The sequence below is a fragment of the Cynara cardunculus genome (genome assembly GCF_001531365.2).
Source record: "Cynara cardunculus var. scolymus isolate 2C chromosome LG 14, CcrdV1, whole genome shotgun sequence".
Classification (NCBI taxonomy): Eukaryota; Viridiplantae; Streptophyta; class Magnoliopsida; order Asterales; family Asteraceae; genus Cynara; species Cynara cardunculus.
Window position 1 is genome coordinate 2,494,804 of NC_037541.1, and position 19,451 is coordinate 2,514,254.

General features: G+C 36.5%; 3 protein-coding genes across 4 annotated transcripts; 1 reads left to right on the plus strand and 2 right to left on the minus strand.

Moving 5' to 3' along the window:
* The first annotated feature begins 6,222 nt into the window (after window positions 1–6,222).
* On the plus strand, window positions 6,223–8,719 carry LOC112526491 (50S ribosomal protein L34, chloroplastic). Its single transcript, XM_025136780.1, has 2 exons — window positions 6,223–6,505; window positions 8,299–8,719. The coding sequence occupies exons 1-2, from the start codon at window positions 6,295–6,297 to the stop codon at window positions 8,556–8,558; spliced, it is 471 nt and encodes a 156-aa protein (XP_024992548.1). The 5' UTR covers window positions 6,223–6,294; the 3' UTR covers window positions 8,559–8,719.
* A 3,025-nt stretch (window positions 8,720–11,744) lies between these two features.
* On the minus strand, window positions 11,745–12,874 carry LOC112526489 (senescence-specific cysteine protease SAG39-like). The gene is made up of 2 exons (XM_025136779.1): window positions 12,445–12,874; window positions 11,745–12,337 (listed from the first exon to the last, which is right to left on the minus strand). The coding sequence occupies exons 1-2, from the start codon at window positions 12,872–12,874 to the stop codon at window positions 11,745–11,747; spliced, it is 1,023 nt and encodes a 340-aa protein (XP_024992547.1).
* A 4,645-nt stretch (window positions 12,875–17,519) lies between these two features.
* Window positions 17,520–19,211, minus strand: LOC112526676 (senescence-specific cysteine protease SAG39-like). Of its 2 annotated transcripts, XM_025137055.1 has the most exons (3): window positions 19,183–19,211; window positions 18,235–18,650; window positions 17,520–18,112 (listed from the first exon to the last, which is right to left on the minus strand). In XM_025137055.1, exons 1-3 carry the CDS (start codon window positions 19,209–19,211, stop codon window positions 17,520–17,522), a joined length of 1,038 nt encoding a protein of 345 aa, XP_024992823.1. The 2 variants fall into 2 exon arrangements, with proteins under 2 accessions (XP_024992823.1, XP_024992824.1); XM_025137056.1 differs by lacking the exon at window positions 19,183–19,211 and having other exon boundaries at window positions 18,235–18,664.
* Between the last annotated feature and the right edge of the window lie 240 nt (window positions 19,212–19,451).

Below are 19,451 nucleotides of genomic sequence, written 5' to 3' on the forward strand. Positions count from 1 at the left end.
TTTTAAGTAATATGCATTAATAAACAGTACTTTATGCATAAAAAATGGTTTTTAAGAGGTTTTGCCAAATGCTTTATAATATAGTATAGATAGATATAATTTAATTTAAGTTTAATAATAAAACAATTTATTTTTGGTTTAATATTATAAATTTTATAAAGATAATAATTAAGTATTCTGTTAGAATTTAATTATTATACTAATTATATTTTAGATTTTTTATATTTAAAATGAAATGTTTATCATGTATTTGATTGTGCTTATCTGCAGTTAGTTACACGAATTCAGATATAGGATGAAATCTGATAGAAATGAAATCGTTTAGGGCTGAACGGGTTTAAGAGTTTTTAAGAGTGTTAGCCAAATGATTTATAAGATAGTATAAATATATATATATATATATATATATAATTTTATTTAATTATGTTATATTTTTTTTCTATATATAATGATGTGTATTCAAGTGATTGTTGGCTATAACGTCAGAATTTAAGACAAAAAGATTCTTATCCGTATCTTTCCAAGACTTCCAACTATATTTCCATCAAAAATCCTAACTATAAGGTTGAAAATCGGTATATTCTTTTTGAAGAAAATGTATTAAAATGTCACGAAATTTGTCCTCTTTTATTTAATGTGACAGATGATTTTCTTTTCTCAATTACTGTAACAACCCTTCAATTTTTACTATTTTCATACCCATTTTACTTCATTAACAGATCTTCAACGTACGTGATTTTCACGTCAAAATCATTGATAGTTACAAGATATACTTATTATAGGTCTAAATGGGTATGAAATAAATATATAAAAAAACTGAATATTTATTACGCTAATTAAGATATATATATATATATATATATATATCACAAATAAGAACTAAGTCAAATTTTATTCTACTTCACTTTAATAATTTTTTAGGGAACAGAAATGGTCCTAAGCATTATCTTTAGATGTGAAGACAAAAGGTCACGATTACTACAAACCATACAAACTCATTTTAAAAGGGTTGTGTAGGGACTTTGAGTTAGACGACATAGAGCCACTTTGGTGTCATATATAGTCAACGCTGCAATTTTCTCTATACCAACAAACTTTAATAATGGCATTCGTCTTTAGGCATGTGAACCGAAAGTCTGATTTAACTTCTACGTAATACGTTTTGAACTGTCCTAGAAGAAGAGCTTATCTTGGGTTGTGGATCTTAATACAAGAATGCCTTAACGCTGAACATCAAAGGGTTCGCCGTGCTTTAAAATATAACGTCAAAAAACTGAATATTTCTAAATGTTTTTAGTTTTGAAACCTATTCTTTGTGTTTTAGACAAAGGGGTCGTTTACTAAACGCTTACTTGGTAAGTGTTTAACGCATAAATTTTCTCATCGGATGAACATGAGAAGGGCCAAGAATCATACCGGGTAAGAGCAATGAGAAGGATGGAGAGTCTTACCCGGTAAGTGAGGAAGTGCCTATCTAGTAAATTGTTGCATTCGATATTCTTTGATGTACTAAAATCTTACGCATCTAAATAAATTATAGTGTCGACTCATACTAGTAAGCGCTTACCGGGTAAGCATTTGGGTAAACGGCCCCAAAGTTATTGATGATGTTACTTTTAACTGTGAATCGTTTTGGTTCTGTATAGCAGCTCTTGTAACCTTTCATTAATCATATACAACCTTGTTATTACATGTTAGACATGGCCAAAAACTGGGCCTTAACCAATTCGATATGAAATCATGAGTGATGACTTTCAGGGGTGGAGCCAGGATTTAAAATTAGGGGGAGTCAGAGCATCGAGCACAAATAAATCAAATACTATTTATTTGTCAAAAATATTTTCTTTCATAAACTTGTCATCTGTTGGAGTCTTACATCGGCTAGATTTGAGGCATTTTTCCTCTATATATGTTTGAACATTCCTTCTCTCTTCAAGATATATATTGGAGAGTAATCTAGGGGTTCCACATATTCACAAATGGTATCAGAGGGAAGGTCTATTATTCTAGGGATTCGACACTTTAGGAAATTTGTACCCTTCTATCCCCATCTTGACACGCTAGGACAATCAGTGGCGGATTGGACGAAAATCCGCTGGTATATAAAAAAACCGATTTTTTAATTTTAATTTTTTAAATTTGGTAGATTAGTGACGGGACGGATCCTCCGATCCGCCACTAATTAAAAATTATTTTTTTTCTATTTTTAAAAATTAATGAATATTAATTAATTTTCTAACATTTCCAATCCACCACTAATTCGTTGGAAATTTGATTTTTAATTTAATTTTTTTTCCGCTTTTTTGTGACGGATTTGTGATGGATTTTAACTTAAAACTGCATTTTTGTTTTTCCTTTTGCTTTTTTCTATCCGTAAATATTTATTCTCATTTTATTTACGTATTTCATATTTATATATCTGTAATATACTTAAATAGATGCCACGTACGTATACAGGTACATACATATATGTTTGTATATATATACAAATACGTATGTTTCAATAGGTGTTAATGGGCTTAATAACCAATAAAAATGTCTTATTTGAATTTAATGGGTCTTAATGTCTTTAGTGGTTCTTATCGGGATAAAGTGGATCTTACTGGTCTTATCGAATCCAATACACCACATGCATATATACAGTACATGCATGCATACAAACACGTAATAAGTCACCATTGGTGTTATTGAACTTTAATGGTTCCTAACAAGCTTTAGTGGTTCTTAATAGGCTATAATGGGTCTAAGTGACCTTATTGAGTGCAATACACACCACATGCATATATGCAGTACATACATACATACATACAAACACGTAATAAGTCACCATAGCCTTAATGGATCTTATTGGAATTTAATAGGTTTTATTAGTCTTTAATCGATATTATTGGGCTTTAAGGATTCATTGGACTTTGATGGGTCCATTGGGCTTTAGTCGGTTTTGTTGGGTTTTAATCGGTTTTCTTGGGCTATAACGGGTTTTATTGGGTTTTAATAGATCTATAGGGGTTTAATGAGTTCTATTGGGTTGTATTAGGTATATGAATCAAGGCCCAATACATTTCATTAAGATTCAATGTAACACATCAAGGCCCAATATATTTCATTAAGAGCACTGAAACTCATGAAAGACCAATACAATATACTAACCACTGCTGAGTCTAATACGATCCATCAAGGCCTAATACAGTTCAATAACAGAGGACCGCCCACCAAGGCACAATTTACAATTCGTTAATTCAAGGAATTGAAGAAGTTGAAAAAAATCAGTGTTGGATTTCTAGCGGCCGGAATCCACTGGAAACATTCAATCTGCCAAAGAAAATTCCGCCGGAAATAGTGTTTTCTGGCAAAAGTTTTCCCGCTCAAGGAAATCTGCTGAGTACAAGGAAAACAGGCTGAGTCTTTTTTATTAGAACTGGTTACCATAGGACTTGTTACAAAAGAAAAATCTTCAGACCGAGACCGATTTAGAATCTCTTCAAGACCAATTCTTGGCCATCTCTTTGGCCCACCACTATATCATTTTTCATTAATTTCAAGAGGAGCATGTGCCCTTTTTGAGTTTCCATGTGGCTTTGCCACTACTGAAAATCGCTCCTTCTGATCCTGGTCCCTGACCTAAATATATTAACCGATAATAATCGATGTAACCGATTATATTGTAACATGTCCCCATTAATTAATTCCTTAACTCGGCCCCCCTTTTTAGAGTTGTTTTTTAAACATTTTTATAACAATTATTTTTTTACAAATTTTTACTGCATTTATGTTTTCCCAACCACTGAAATACACCTCCAAATTCATTTCTATTAAATTTTATTATTTGACATCGTTGAAGTCTTCTTTTACAATGGTAGTTTGAAATTGAGGCATTGGTATTTAGTGGTCGTTGGAATACAATGGGAAGGATTCGTTTGTTCATATTTGTCTTCAATCTTCTAATCTTCGTGAGTCTCGTTTTTAATCAATTGAGTTAGCATTTATAGCTGATTTTAGCACAACACATGATTTCTCGATATGATGACTCTACATTGAATTTTCTTGAACCGTATGGAAACATTGACACCTTTTGCATTGCGTCTCTCGTTTCGCACTTTAAAGTATTACCAAGTTGAATCCATAAAAAAACACTAGATTTTTCATAGGGGTGTTTATAAGTTACGTTGGTCGGGTTGAAGGGATTCGAACAATTAATGTTTGCGGTTTGAAGATTTTACAACTCGATTAGACATCGGGTTACTTCGAGTGGGTTATTTCTTGTTGGGGTTGGCCGGTTGGTCAGGTTGATCGGGTTTTGAAGCACCCAGCTCAGCCGCGATTTAAACAATGGGATCAGGGGGAGATGAAGCATCATGATTGTTGGAGGATATCGTCTGTAGGAAAGTACGTGAAAACACAAATACGATATCAAGAGAGCAAAAGCAAGTGAAAATATGAACCGAAACCAAACCATGAGCTGAACGGATTATAGTGAATTTTAAGAGATATTTTTTTTGATTAACCTGGATATCCAAACCGCTATGCGAGCCGACTAATCCCAGGGCGACTACCTACTTTGCAGATAGCCCGAGTCACCGCATTTAAACCTCCGTGGCCACAAGGGGATTTTTATTCCTCCTTGGATTTGAACTTGGGACCTCCTGGTACTTTTGACCTTTGGAGTCAAGCTCAAACCAATCAGACACTACCCTTGTGGTTAATTTTAAGAGACATTTTATAACTTGGTATCCCCCCCCCCCCCCAAAAATATGACTTATTTATACTCTAGGATGCTTAATAAGCCAAAGAAAAAAGACTCTAAAATTTTAATTTGGCTTCTTTAACTGGCGAGCTAACTTAAACTAGTCCGTTAACCTGTTCATCTAGAATATCCATAATTTGGCTTACTTGACCGGACCTAAACCAGTTACCACATGTTCCGGTCCTACATCAAGCCCAAACATCTCTATTATAAGTAATCGGGATGCCATATCTACCTGATTACAAACCCTTTATCTAGGGGACGTGCACGACCCAAATTGAATAAACTAACCGTCCAAACAATTTGTCTGGTTTGAGCATTTTGAATATTTTGGAATCACATCCTTTGGTTCAGCTATCGGTTTGTGCTGAGAAACTGACTATCTTGGACATAATGAACTGTATCTATTAAACTTATCAAAAGATGTTTGTATGTAGTCTAATAGTGAGTTCATACGAAATCCAAAAGGAAAGGGGTTTGAATCCCTTTTTTTCTTTGAAGTGTATTTTTGTCTATTTTATATGTTAACAATAACCAGATAAATTTGTGTTTCTATGTGAAAACACCAATTTCCATTTATGAATGGCCCAAACTAGGGGCCATATAGTTAAGCCAATTTGAATAAACCGCTACACAAAGCACTTTGGCATGTTTGGCTGGGTTGGATCTTTGTCGATCAACCAGTTTGCAACCAAGTTACTCGGTTCAGTTTGTGGATTGAAGTGGTATACCATCATTTCGGCAAAATCGAACCGTATTTAATAATAACATACTACATTGCGAATAAATATCAACTATTGTTTTGGTCGATTTGGTAGGTCCAATCAAGTCTATAATTTGTCCAATTTTGTTTACATTATTACGCTCATTAGTTTCGCAAACATTTTGCAATCTAAACTGATGAAACTATACACATCTCTAGCCCAACCTATCAAAACAATCCAACAAAGCTGTTCTTTTGTCGATCTGAACCGTTCAACCAAACCTAGTAACCTAAACAACCCGAATTCAAAAAATTACTAAACCAAATTTATTCATTGATACCCATTGTTTCTTTTAACTAAGGGACTGTTTGTTTACCTCATAGTAGTTCTATTAAGAGGCAACTTCTGAATCGCTAAGAGGTGAACCTTGTTTAGCAAAGAAAAAGTTTGTTTTTTAATGGTTCTTAAACCTTTTGAATGATTTTGTATCATGGGTCTCACTTAAGTGACTTAACCATTCAGCATTTTAATTCCATTGTAAACAATTACCGAACAATTATATTACATTTTGCACTATATCATTAGATTCTTTTAATCATTCTGCATAAAACCAAGCAGCAACGATTAAATAGCCCCTAAATCAAATCAAGCCAAATTATATTGTACCCAAGCCTTACGGCCCAAAGTGTATGGCTATGGCCCAAAGCTAAGTCTACCCAGCCCATTTCTATTTTCGTGTAATTACCAAATTACCCCATCACTTCTCTGAAGAGTCGATGATAAGGCTGTTTCTGTCGAAGAAAGAGGATAACGGGAAATCAAGAAATCTTGATAGAGGGAAAACCCATGGCGTGTGTATCATCTGTGTGTACAAGATTCGGAGCACAGAGTACAACTGCTTCACTCCCTTTTCTCAATGCTTCACGACCAACAAGAAGCAATCTTTCCCTAAAACCAGCTTCTGCTGCCGCTAATTCTTCGAATTCAACTGGGCTTCTTCACTGTTCCTTCGTATCTTCTTCACTTTCTCTATCATCTTCATCTTCAACATTCGCAGGTGAATTCCCATTACCCTAATCATATCAATTAAAAGGAAAAGCAGTTTTAGTTCTCCCATTCTTTCACGTGGATTATTTGGTTAATGGGCTGATTAATTTCTTTGAAATTTAGGATTTATCCTGTTTTAGGATCTTAGTTTATTGGGTTAGTTCGTTATGCATTGAACAATTTCATGTTGGCAATTCGGTTAATTGATATATTGGTTTTCTTTCCTGGGGTTTTGATTAATTGCTGTGAGAATTAGGGTTCATCTTGTTTACGGTGATTGAATTATCAGCTTATATGCTTTCATTTTTATATGTATTGAGTAATTGATCAACTAATGTTTGCTCAGGATTTCGTGCAAGGATTTGAAATCTTTGCTATGTTTGATTTGTAGGATTTGAGATGGAATTTAATTTATTGTAAGGGGTTGTTTGATTCACGGAATTCAAATGAATTTGATGGAATTGGAATGGTTGACAAAATTCCAATTCCTTTGTTTGGTTCATTTCTTGAAATGGATGGAATCCTTCAAATTCCATTTTATTCCACAAATTAATAAATTCATCATTCCTTGGCATAATGGAAGGAATTGAATTCCATCACCACTTACCACGACCATGCTACTATTGTTTATCAGGCCCCACCCCTAAATCCCCCACCACCACCGCACCACTATTGTCGCCGCCACCCACCCTACCCACACCACTAGCCACCATGCCACTACTGTTGTCATCACACTCACCCACCCCCGGTCACTCACTACACATCCCTACTACGACCATGCTATTACCGTTACTGTCACGCCCCTAACCTAACCCCCACCACAACACCATTATTGTCGTTGTCACAACTGCCACTCACCCCCACCCCACCCTACCCCAACCCACCGGCCCCCACTAACCACCATGCCACTACTATCGCCTTCATACCAACCCACTTGGCCACCATCTCACTACTGTCGTCGTCACAACTGCCACCCATCTCCACCGCCCCGTCCCTCCACCCACCCTCCAAGGGATTTTTGAATGTTGAATGTGGGATATCATTGAAATCCCGCGATTGCAAATCGAAACTTTCCTTCAAACCAAACACAGGATAGGAATGGAATTCAATTCCGAATCCGTTCAAATCCCGCAAACCAAACGGGCCGTAAGATTCTGGAATTACTAATGTGGTTGATAAGTATGCTAATCTTCATATTTGTGGGTTGAATGTTTGGAGTTGATTCTGATTTTGTGTAAAGGAATATGAATTATGGTTTTTCTATTATGTGTATGCAAGATCAACCATGGTGAATCAATGGGGGTTTTTATATAATCTTTGGCCAAAAGGGTTTCGCAGGAGACCTAATCGTTTTATCGGTTTGAAAATTTGAATTTTAATACCAATGTTTCACTTTTAGTTCTATTCTTGTTAAGTTTAATGTAATCATCTCGGCATTCTTGAAAATTTTGAGGATTCGATACTACTTTTGATATAAAAATGAATCCTTCCCGGACTCTATTCCACGTGGGATTTACTGCGTTCGTTTGGTTTAGTTTGTTTTCCGTTCTATGTTCACCATGTGCTAGTCTTTGCTCTTGCTACGTGTTTGCTCACACTCTTGCATGAGCAGGGTCTTTATAGAAACAGTTGCTCTCATCTGCATATATCTCAGCCCCTAGGCCCTGCTTTCAAGTGGGATTGACTGGGGGCGGTTTGTTTGGTTTGGTTTATTGACTTGACAAATTTTTTGAAGTTAGAAGTTAATCCATTGACCTTGAAAGTCCGCTAGAATTGTTTCTAATTCTTACCGATTGATTATAGGTTTGTCACTGGGATGGGACTTTAACTCTAGGAGTGGGATCGAACCAGAGAAACGGCGTGGTTTGGTGGTGAAGGCCGGGAAAAAGTTTCAACTTGCTCAAACAAAGAGGAACAGGTCTCGGAAATCTTTAGCTCGGACTCATGGTTTTCGTTTAAGAATGAGGACTACTAGTGGACGAGCCGTGTTGAGGCGCAGGCGAGAAAAGGGCCGATGGATACTCTGCACCAAATCTAACCCGAGTAGTGGAAAACGTGCTTGAAAGAGTGAGTTGCTATGTTAGGTCAGCCACGACCGACCTTTTTCATGTTCGTTGTTCAATTCTTGTAATCTTGGTTTAATTTCGAGCTATTTCAACGTGTTGATATATGTTCTGTGACCATTTAATCATGCAATATATCTTCCGAAGTTATGACTTTCAAATAGACTTCTTACATAGATCCGACATTCTGAGAACTATAAACACTCTGAGAACCGTGTGAACCAAAGATTCATGATATTCACAATGAATATTTTTTATATTCACAAGGAATACTCAATATATTCATCATGAATAGTCATGATATTCATGATGAATATTTATGAATGTTTGGTTTTTTGGTTCTCAAAATATTTACTGTTCCTAAATAAACTTTCCTCTGGGTGTATATATATATATATATCAAGCAGTTGGATAAGAAGCCATCATAGCAATGCCGCAAAGACCTTCCTTGGCTTCAACGTCTCTCTGCATCCTGATGTATCCTTCTTCGCCCCAACTCCGTCCCCGCGAGTTCTTAACGAGCCAGTTCAACCGATTTTCACAAGTATAATTCTTTTTTGATATGAAAAGTGGACATGCTAAACTTCGAATGTTGATGCGAGATATTAGAAAACACGAGACATCAACCAAAAATCCAAAAAATATCCCTCAAAATCAAACAAAAAACCGAAAAAAAATGGCTCCAAATAAAACAGGCCCTAAGAAAGAGCAAGTTCAGAACATGCTTTACATCCCTCAAGATTAGGATAATCCCATCATGTGAAAAGTGAATCGAGAATCGAGAATCCGTTTTTCAGTTGGATTTTCATCAATTCTTGTAAGATCCCACGTCGGCTAAAGAGAACTAAGGTTAGCAAATGGACACTTCCTTTATCGTTTGAAACCGTTATTCAAGGTGTGGATTTTGCATTTTGTAGAAATCATCAATCACTTATGTATCCATTCTTTTTGCAATAACTGTAAAACTTGCTTTTGCCCCAAGAATTTGGTCTTTTTAGGTTATTGCAGTTTATGTTAATGTAACAATGTTGTATGGATCTTATTGTGAATTTTGTTGGTCTTTTTATGTGTAATTGGATTCACACGAGAAAGGTGACTAATTAAGCTACTGGCTAGAAGGTGTGGAGTGCACATTCGTGTTCCTGTTATAAGTTGATTAGAACCTAGATAGCGCCTTATGGTGGGGATCAAGGGGTTCNACAGGGGTGCCATTGGTAAGGGGCAGGGCTAGGCCAGTGTAAAATCCGACCCAAACTGAATTACCCAAAAAACCCGACCGAAAAAACCCGAACCGAACCAACCCAAGGTCCGAAATCCAAAAATTATATCGGGTTAGTGGGATCGGGTAGGATCTCATGATCTAAAACCCGAATTGTTCAACTTTTACTACTAGTACTAGATACATTTGAATTGTCATGGTGTATGTCAATCTTTGTTTTCAATTTCTTAAGAAGACTATTACTATTACCATGCAACAACTCTAAAGATTGGTGATGGGTCAGGGATTTGTAGCTAATTTTTGGACATCAAGTACTAGCTCCTGGAAATGATTGATGCATCAATTTGCAGAGCTCCTGGATCTGTAGCTAATTTTTGGGCACCAATTTGCTAGATAATGACAATTTGAACTGATTCCACCTTTAACAGTTTAACTTCAACTCATATGCATATTTTCTTATTTGTGGACCATAGGCATTGGGCAGTGAACTTCCAACATTCCTGAGGGGTAAAACTTTTGATCATATGCCCATTGATGTACTCCATTCATTATAAAGACCTACAAACGTTGTTTTTAACTCAAAATATTGGAGTTATCTTAACTAAGTTCAAACCACTTGATCAAGCCTCAGGCACAAGTTTTCATGAGCAAATCTACATTTTTAAGCATTAAACCCACAAATGTCTTCTTTTTTAAAGTAGATACACGACAAATACTCACGCACACTCCTTATCTTTGGTGAAAACAATAAAGAGAAAAAGCCATGATAATGTGAGAAACAAAGGTATTTATTTGGCCCGAACCCGCCCAAAACCCGACCGAACCTGAACTGGCCCAAAACCCGACCGAACCCAAACTGCATGTTATGGGGCATGATATTATAATTCGATACCCGATCGGTTTCATCGGTTTATGGTCCGATCCGACCCATGCCCGCACCTAGGTAGGGGTGTCATTAGCCTCCCCTGTTAATATTATGGTTGAAGTTGGTCWATATATTTTACAAATTGTTATTTTTATAGTTCTTTTTAAGTTTTTTTTTTCTTCATAAAATTCTTGTTTTGATTACATGGATATGGATGGTTCATTTCAATTTTATTTTCTAAAATATTTCATGTTATTGAAAGAATTTTAATTGTAAATTTATATTTTAAACAACAAAACTATGCATTTATATTCTATTTTCTAAATTTGAAGTTTGATTTGTTCTAATAGATGATGAGGATGAGGTGGAAACCATTTTTTTATGAAGAGTGTACATGGCACACGCCATTGTTTCATGGCTCTGTCTTAATAGGGGCAGACACCCCATCGAGGTCATGTGCATCCGTTCAATCGATTTTTTTAGAACCGTGATTCCAGATGTGGATTTTGAATTTTGTAGCAATCGTCAATCACTATGTATCCATTCTTTTTGCAATAACTATAAAACTTGCTTTTACCCCTAGAATTTGGTCTTTTTTAGGTTATTGCAGTTTATGTTAATGTAACAATGTTGTATGGATCTTATTGGGAATTTTGTTGGTCTACTTATGTTAATAAGGATTTCTACTAAAATCAATACACGAATTTGAGATTACCCTCAAGTTGATTTCATGATACGTAGATAAATTAGGGTCGAAATACAACTTAAGTAACGCGAGCTCTCACGCAATCTCAAGTTCTATCAAGAGTATATACGCACGATTTTTTGATACAGAATCCTATTCTCCAACAGACTTGTCGGTTTTAACATTCAGTCATTCGTTGATCGATGTTAATTATATATGGTTTACCACCAGCAAAAGCTACGATATATATACGCAAACCCATCCATATGGTAAACGTTTTAACCATTGATTTACTTACAATTGCACCAACTCTATACAAAGATGATGAATTTAAGGACTTCATTTTACATTGATTCATCATCAGTATGCAAGTTTTAGGTGTATATATATATATATATATATATATATATATATATATTAAGCAGTTGGATAAGAAGCCATCATAGCAATGCCGCAAAGACCTTCTTTAGCTTCAACGTCCCTCTGCATCCTAATGTATCCCTCTTCGCCCCAACTCGTTCCCCACGAGTTCTTAACGAGCCAATACTTGATGCCATCCTCACTCGCTCCATACCCGACTGCTGTAACCCCATGGTCTAACTCAGTCCCGCAAGTTCCATTAAACACACCACTCGAATAAAACTGGAAGTCGGACTCTCCAGCATCAATGGCAACGGAAACAGGCTGCATAGCCACGGCCTTCAACAATGCTGACTCATCGTTGGCAGGTACGTCTTCATATCCAGTGATCTTGGCGGCATGAACCGATTCCTTTTTGGTGTTGCAGGTTGCATCTGCTGCCTGGTAAGGGTATCCTGCCTCAGTGTCGATCCCTTTGTTATTGATGATAAATTTGAACCCATCGTCCATGTACCCACCTTCGCAACCTTGGTCTTCACTGCTCCTGTCGCAATCCATCAGCTCTTGTTCYGATAGCGAAATCAGTTTCCCGGTGGTGAGTTGAGTGATTCCTTCGGTAGCGGCAATTGTCGAAAAAGCCCAGCAGCTTCCTGTCGATTCAACAACAATGATAGATGAAACGGATAAATTCGCTGCAACAAAATCAGCTTTTATATGATACTAAATATGTCTAAATGTCTTAATAGAATGGACTTACCACATTGACCTTGATTCTTGATGGGGGTAACAGCTCCTTTCTTCCTCCAATCCATGCTAGATGGAACTGCATTCACATCTTCATACATGAATGATGTGGTTCGAGCCGATACAAGTCCGTATGGGACCTTAAATCCGTTACGGATGGCTTTAAAGTCCTCATTCGTTTGATCCGCAAACTCATTGACACTCAGTTTGTAACCCCGGTTCCCCGCATCATTAAATGATTCCACGTACGCCACATTGTTCTTGAATATCTTGAATCGTGTTTCTCTCTCTATATCGTCTTTATATTGACGCCCATAACGAGCCATCCATTGTTGATGCTTTTGTAACATGGTCTCTTCATTTAACGTTCGAGATGTTACATTACATGCCCATATCCCGAAAACCAGTAGTACAACTAGAAGAAGTGATCTATCAAGTGACATAATTTAGCTTTCAGGGTTTAAGGTTTAGAGTTTAGGGTTTAGTAAATGTGGAGATGGTGTCCAATGTTTGGAAGAAAGTTGGTTATAAATAGAAGAAGAGAGGTAACAACGTTGTTGGGAGGGCAGGGCAACATATACAGATAGTGACGAATTATATACAAATATCGATTTGATTTGCCGTAGAAAATTGTTAACCATACTCCAAAACTGTCTTTTTTAAATGTCCTTTTTGGACTTGTATTTTTTCTTTTGAAAAATGGGTTTATTTTCAAAAATTTGTGTTTTGTCTCAGTTGGGAAAAAACAGAGATAGCAGTCAAGGGGTCTTTCCTCATTTCTGTCTTTTTTTTATAGATCAGTTGGATTTGTAAACAATCCGGTGATTTTCAGCCAAAAAACTGTAAACTTTTAAAAGCAAGTACACCCAATCTTCCCTGGTGGTTAAACTCTAGGATCGAAGTAAATAGCATCTTAAATAAGTACGTTATAATTTTTTAAATAAAGTATTTAAAATTTAAAAAATATTACTTTCAACTCCAACAGCTATTTACTTTAGCAATTTCAGCATTTTAAAAAGAAGCATAGCATTAAAGTATTTTATAAATTCATTTTCTAGTAGTTTGTATGGTTTAAATACAGTTATAAGCTCATTGTTCCACGTAGAGGCGGATGCAATTAGGAAAAGGAGGGGGAAAGGACGGACCTAGTCAAAAACTCAAAAAAAAATTCATAAGTTAAAATTTAGATTTTACATGATTTACCTCTCACTTCCCCCTATTACATTTTTCCACGGCCCCCAACCCCAATCGAAACCATTACTCTAATCAAAAAAATATGTTGAAATCAATCAAAAAAACCAAAAAAGTTATTTGAAATTGACAAAAAAAAATCCCTCGAAATCAATCAAAAAAATTTAAAATTCTCTCGAAAACGTTGTAATTAGATTAAAAACACATCGGACGATTTTACAAGTCTTTAGTCTACCTTAAAAGTGACCTCACTGAACAAAAACCATGGATCCGCCACTGGTTCCACGTTTGGGATGACATGAAATCGAGATAGGAACCACCAAACCACCTCCACCATGATTAGCACCTCCACCACCATCAACCTCCACATCCACCTAGGGTGTAAATGAGTCAAGCTTTTTACGAGTCGATCTCAAACACAAAATAAATATCATGTAACTTAATGAGTCGAGCTCCATAACAACAATTTTCGACTTGACTCATTCGAAAGCTCAATTAAACTTTATGAGTTGAGTCGAGTCGAGATGAGTCAAGCCATTCTAGCATACACTTTTCCTAGCCAAACATATTTAAAAATATAAAAATCACCGAGCTTGAGTCTCAAATTCTAGCTCGTAAACGCATATCGAGCTCAAGATCAAACATTGAAAAATTATTTGAGCTCGAACCCGACTTTGAAAAAGTGAATCAAGCTCGATCTTGTTATTTCTTTTTTGAGCCAAGCTCAAATAACCTCTTACTCGACTCGACTCAGCTCGGCTCGTTTACACCCCTAGATCCACCACCATATCCAGCACTAATGGCCATCACCATATTCACATCCTCCACAATCACAACTTCCCCCATCACTACTGCCCATCACTCCCGTTGTCGTCACCACCACGATCAGTGGCCAGCTCCACCACATATCGGCTACCACTAATCACCTCTATCTCCATGTCTCCACAACCACTGTCAGTCACTAGCCACCACCGACTCCACTTCCACCTACACCAGTAACCACCATATAAAATCATTAAACAACATTTGGAGACAACTTGTCCAACCTAAGCATGTCTAGTCCTAGTCGTAACAAATACGAGACAAATAACTTGTCATGTCTAATACAGTCTTGTCCAGTTTATCTGCATACCAAATGCTACCATAAGTCACTTCATTGCAAGGTCTTATAAGAGTTCTTAATTTGATGAGATAATGATTGCGAAAAAAAAAATGGGGTTGAAATGAAACAAAAATATAATGCTAATTTATTGTCATTTTGATGTATTTATTAATATTATGGTTGAAGTTGGTGAATATATTTTACAAATTGTTACTTTTATAGTTCTTTTAAGTTTTTATTTCATAAAATTGTTGTTTTGATTACATGGATGGTTCATTTCAATTTTATTTTCAAAAATATTTCATGTTGTTAAAAGAATTTTAATTGTAAATCTATATTTTAAATAACAAAACTATGCATTTATATTCTATTTTTATTTAAAACAACCATCTAAATAGGGTGTATATGTCACGCGCCACTGTTTCATGGCTCCGTCTTAAGAGGGGTGGACGCTCCCATCAGGGTCCTGTGCATCCGTTTACACAATTTTTACACGCAGGAGTCTTTTTTTATATGAAAAATGGACATGCTAAACTTCGAATGTTGATCCGAGATATTAGAAAACTCAAGAGACATCAACCAAAAATACGAAAAAACCATCAAATTCTAACAAAAAACCGAAAAAAATCGGTCGAAATCAAACGGGCCCTAAAAAAGAGTAAGTTCGGAACATGCTTTGCATTCCTAAAGGTTAGGATAATCCCATCATGCATGCGAATTCTCACCATGACTTGACTTTCAATACCACACATGTGCATCTCGTATCGAGATCCAGTTGGATTTTCATCAATTCCTGTAAGATCCCACATCGGTTAAGGAGACCTAAGACTAGGGAATAGATACCTCCTCTGTCACACGTTTAAAACCGTAATTCCAGGTGTGGATTTTGCAGTTTGTAGCAATCATCAATCACTTATGTATCCATTCTTTTTGCAGTAACTATAAAACTTGCTTTTGCAACCACAAAGGTGGTGTCTGATTGGTTTGAGTTTGCCTTCAAATGTCAAAAATTACTAGGAGGTCTCAGGTTCAAATCCATGGAGGAATAAAAATACCCTTGTAGCCACAGAGGTTCAAATGCGGTGACTTCGGATTATCTGCAAGCAGGTGGTCGCCTTGGGATTAGTCGGCTCGCATAGTAAAAAAAAAAAAACTTGCTTTTGCAATAACTAAAAATCTTACTTTTGCCCCTAGAATTTGATCTTTGCAGTTTATGTTAATATAACAATGTTGTATGGATCTTATTGGGAATTTTGTTGGTCTTTTTATGTGTATTTGGACTCACACGAGAAAGGTGACTAATTAAGCTACTAGCTAGGAGGTGTGGAGTGTATATTCGTGTACTTGTTGTAAGTTAATTAGAACTCGGGTTTACTGGATACCGCTTTATGGTGGGGAACAAGGGTTCACCTCCCCCCGGGTTATAGGGGCAGCGCCCCTGGCGGTGGTCCCACTAACAAGAACAGCCGGTAAAACTACCCACTAATATGCCATCGTTCATCAGATGATGGTTTCCTATTGATGGTTCATTAGACTATGGTTTCCCATTGATGGTTCATCATTGATGGGTTATTATCTTATGGGCGTCTTCCGTCATATCTGTAACCGCTCTTTTCGTAAATGTAAAAGGTTACGATTCCCTAAGTTCAAAAGGTAACGATTTCTACTAAAATCAATACACGAATTTGAGATTACCCTCGAGTTGATTTCGTGATACGTAGATAAATTAGGGTCGAAATACAACTTAAGTAACGCGAGCTCTCACGCAATCTCAAGTTCTATCAAGATACATATGCACGGTACAGAATCCTATTCCCCAACAAACATATCGGTTTTAACATTCAGTCATTCGTTGATCGGTTTAAATTATATATGGTTTATCACCAGCAATAGTTAGGATATATATACGCAAACCCATCCATATGGTGAACGTTTTAACCATTGATTTACTTACAATTGCACCAACTCTATACATAGCTTCCAAGATTTTCATGATACAAATGGACAGATGATGAATTTAAGGACTTCATTTTACATACATTCATCATCGGTATGCGAATTTTAGGTGTATATACATACATTCATACATGTATGTATGTATATATATATATATATATATATATATATATATATATATATATNTCCCTCCCTCTCTCTCTCGGTTATAGGGGCAGCACCCTGGCGGTGGTCCCACTAAGAAGAACAGCCGGTAAAACTACCCACTAATATACCATCAGTTGATTGTTCATCAGAAGATGGTTTCCCATTGATGAGTGTCTTCAATCATATCTGTTACCGCTCTTTTCATAACCGTGAATGGTTATATTCCCTAAGTTCAAAAGGTAACGATTTCTGCCAAAGTCGATACACGAATTTGAGATTACCCTCGAGTTAATTTCGTGATACGTAGATAAATTATGGTCGAAAACTTAAGTAACGCGAGCTCTCACGCAATCTCAAGTTCTATCAAGAGCGTATACGCATGGTTTTCTGATACAGAATCCTATTCCCCAACAGACTTATCGGTTTTAACATTCAGTCATTTGTTGATATATATACGCAAACCCATCCATATGGTAAACATTTTAACCATTGATTTGCTTACAATTGCACCAACTCTATACATAGCTTCCAAGATTTTCATGATACAAATGGACAGATGATGAATTTAAGGACTTCATTTTACGTAGATTCATCATCGGTATGCGAATTTTAGGTGTATATACATACATTCATACATGTATATATATATATATATATATATCTATATATATATATATATATATATATATATATTAAGCAGTTGGATAAGAAGCCATCATAGCAATGCCGCAAAGACCTTCTTTAGCTTCAACGTCTCTCTGCATCCTAATGTATCCCTCTTCGCCCCAACTCGTTCCCCACGAGTTCTTAACCAGCCAGTACTTGATCCCATCCTCACTCGTTCCATACCCCACTGCTGTAACCCCGTGGTCTAACTCTGTCCCGCAACTTCCATTAAACACACCACTCGAGTAAAACTGGAAGTCGGACTCTCCSGCATCAATGGCAACCGAAACAGGCTGCATAGCCACCGCCTTCAATAATGCTGACTCGTCGTTGGCAGGTACGTCTTCGTATCCAGTGATCTTGGCGGCATGAACGGATTCCTTTTTGGTGTTGCAAGTTGCATCTGTTGCCTGGTAAGGGTATCCCGCCTCGGTGTTGATCCCTTTGTTATTGACGATAAATTTGAACCCATCGTCCATGTACCCGCCTTCGCAACCTTGGTCTTCACCGCTCCTGTCGCAATCCATCAGCTCTTGTTCCGATAGCGAAATCAGTTTCCCGGTGGTGAGTTGAGTGATTCCTTCGGTAGCGGCAATTGTCGAAAAAGCCCAGCAGCTTCCTGTCGATTCAACAACAATGATAGATGAAACGGATAAATTCACCGCAACAAAATTAGCTATTATATGATGCTAAATATGTCTAAATGTCTTAATAGAATGTTTTAATTCACAATGGACTTACCACATTGACCTTGGTTCTTGATTGGGGTAACAGCTCCTTTCTTCCTCCAATCCATGCTAGATGGAACTGCATTCACATCTTCATACATGAATGATGTGGTTCGAGACGATACAAGTCCGAACGGGACCTTAAATCCGTTACGGATGGCTTTAAACTCCTCATTCGTTTGATCCGCAAACTCATTGACACTCAACTTGTAACCCCGGTTCCCCACATCGTTAAATGATTCTACGTACGCCACATTGTTCTTGAATATCTTGAATCGTGTTTCTCTCTCTATRTCGTCTTTATATTGACGCCCATAACGAGCCATCCATTGTTGATGCTTTTGTAACATGGTCTCTTCGTTTAACGTTCGAGATGTTACATTGCATGCCCATATCCCGAAAACCAGTAGCGCAACTAGAATAAGTGATCTATCAAGTGACATACTTTAGCTTCTAGGGGTTTAAGGTTTAGAGTTTAGGGTTTGGGTTTTGTATTAGTAAATGTGGAGATGGTGTGCAATGTTTGGAAGAAAGTTGGTTATAAATAGAAGATGTAGAAAAGAGAGGTAACGACGTTGTTGGGAGGGCAGGGCAACGAATTATATACATATTTTGATTTGATTTGCCGTAGAAAATGTAAGCATACTCCAAAACTGTCTTTTTTTAATTGTCCTTTTTGGACGTCTACTTTTTCTTTTGAAAATTGGGTTTATTTTCAAAATTTTGTGTTTTGTCTTCGTTGGGAAAAAACAGAGATAGCAGTCAAGGGGATTAAACTTAACGAGTTACTCGAGTTCCATGACAATTATATTCGACTTGACTCATTCGAAAGCTCGACTAAATTTTATGAGTCGAGATGAGTCAAGTCATTCTAGCATACACTTTTTCGAGCCAAACATATTTTTATGTTTACAATTTATAGAATCAATATATAAAAATCATCGAGCTTGAGTAAATAAACGAGTTAATCGATCTCGAATTCGAGCTCATAAAAGAGTATCAAGCTCGAGACTAAACATTGAAAAAATATTTGATCTCGAGCTCGACTACGAAAAAGTGAATCGAGCTGGAGCTTGTTATTTCATTGCAAGGTCTTATAAAAGTTGTTAATTTGATGAGCTGGTAATTAAAAAAAATAAAAAAGTGTGGTTGAAATGAAATAATAATATAATGCTAATTTTGATGTATTTATTAATATAATGGTTAAAGTTGGTAGAATATATTTTACAA

Coding starts and splice junctions, on each gene's coding strand:
- LOC112526491 (XM_025136780.1), top strand. CDS start 6,295: ATGGCGTGTGTATCATCTGTGTGTACAAGATTCGGAGCACAGAGTACA. Junction 6,506..8,298: donor TTCATCTTCAACATTCGCAG/GTGAATTCCCAT, acceptor GATTGATTATAG/GTTTGTCACTGGGATGGGAC.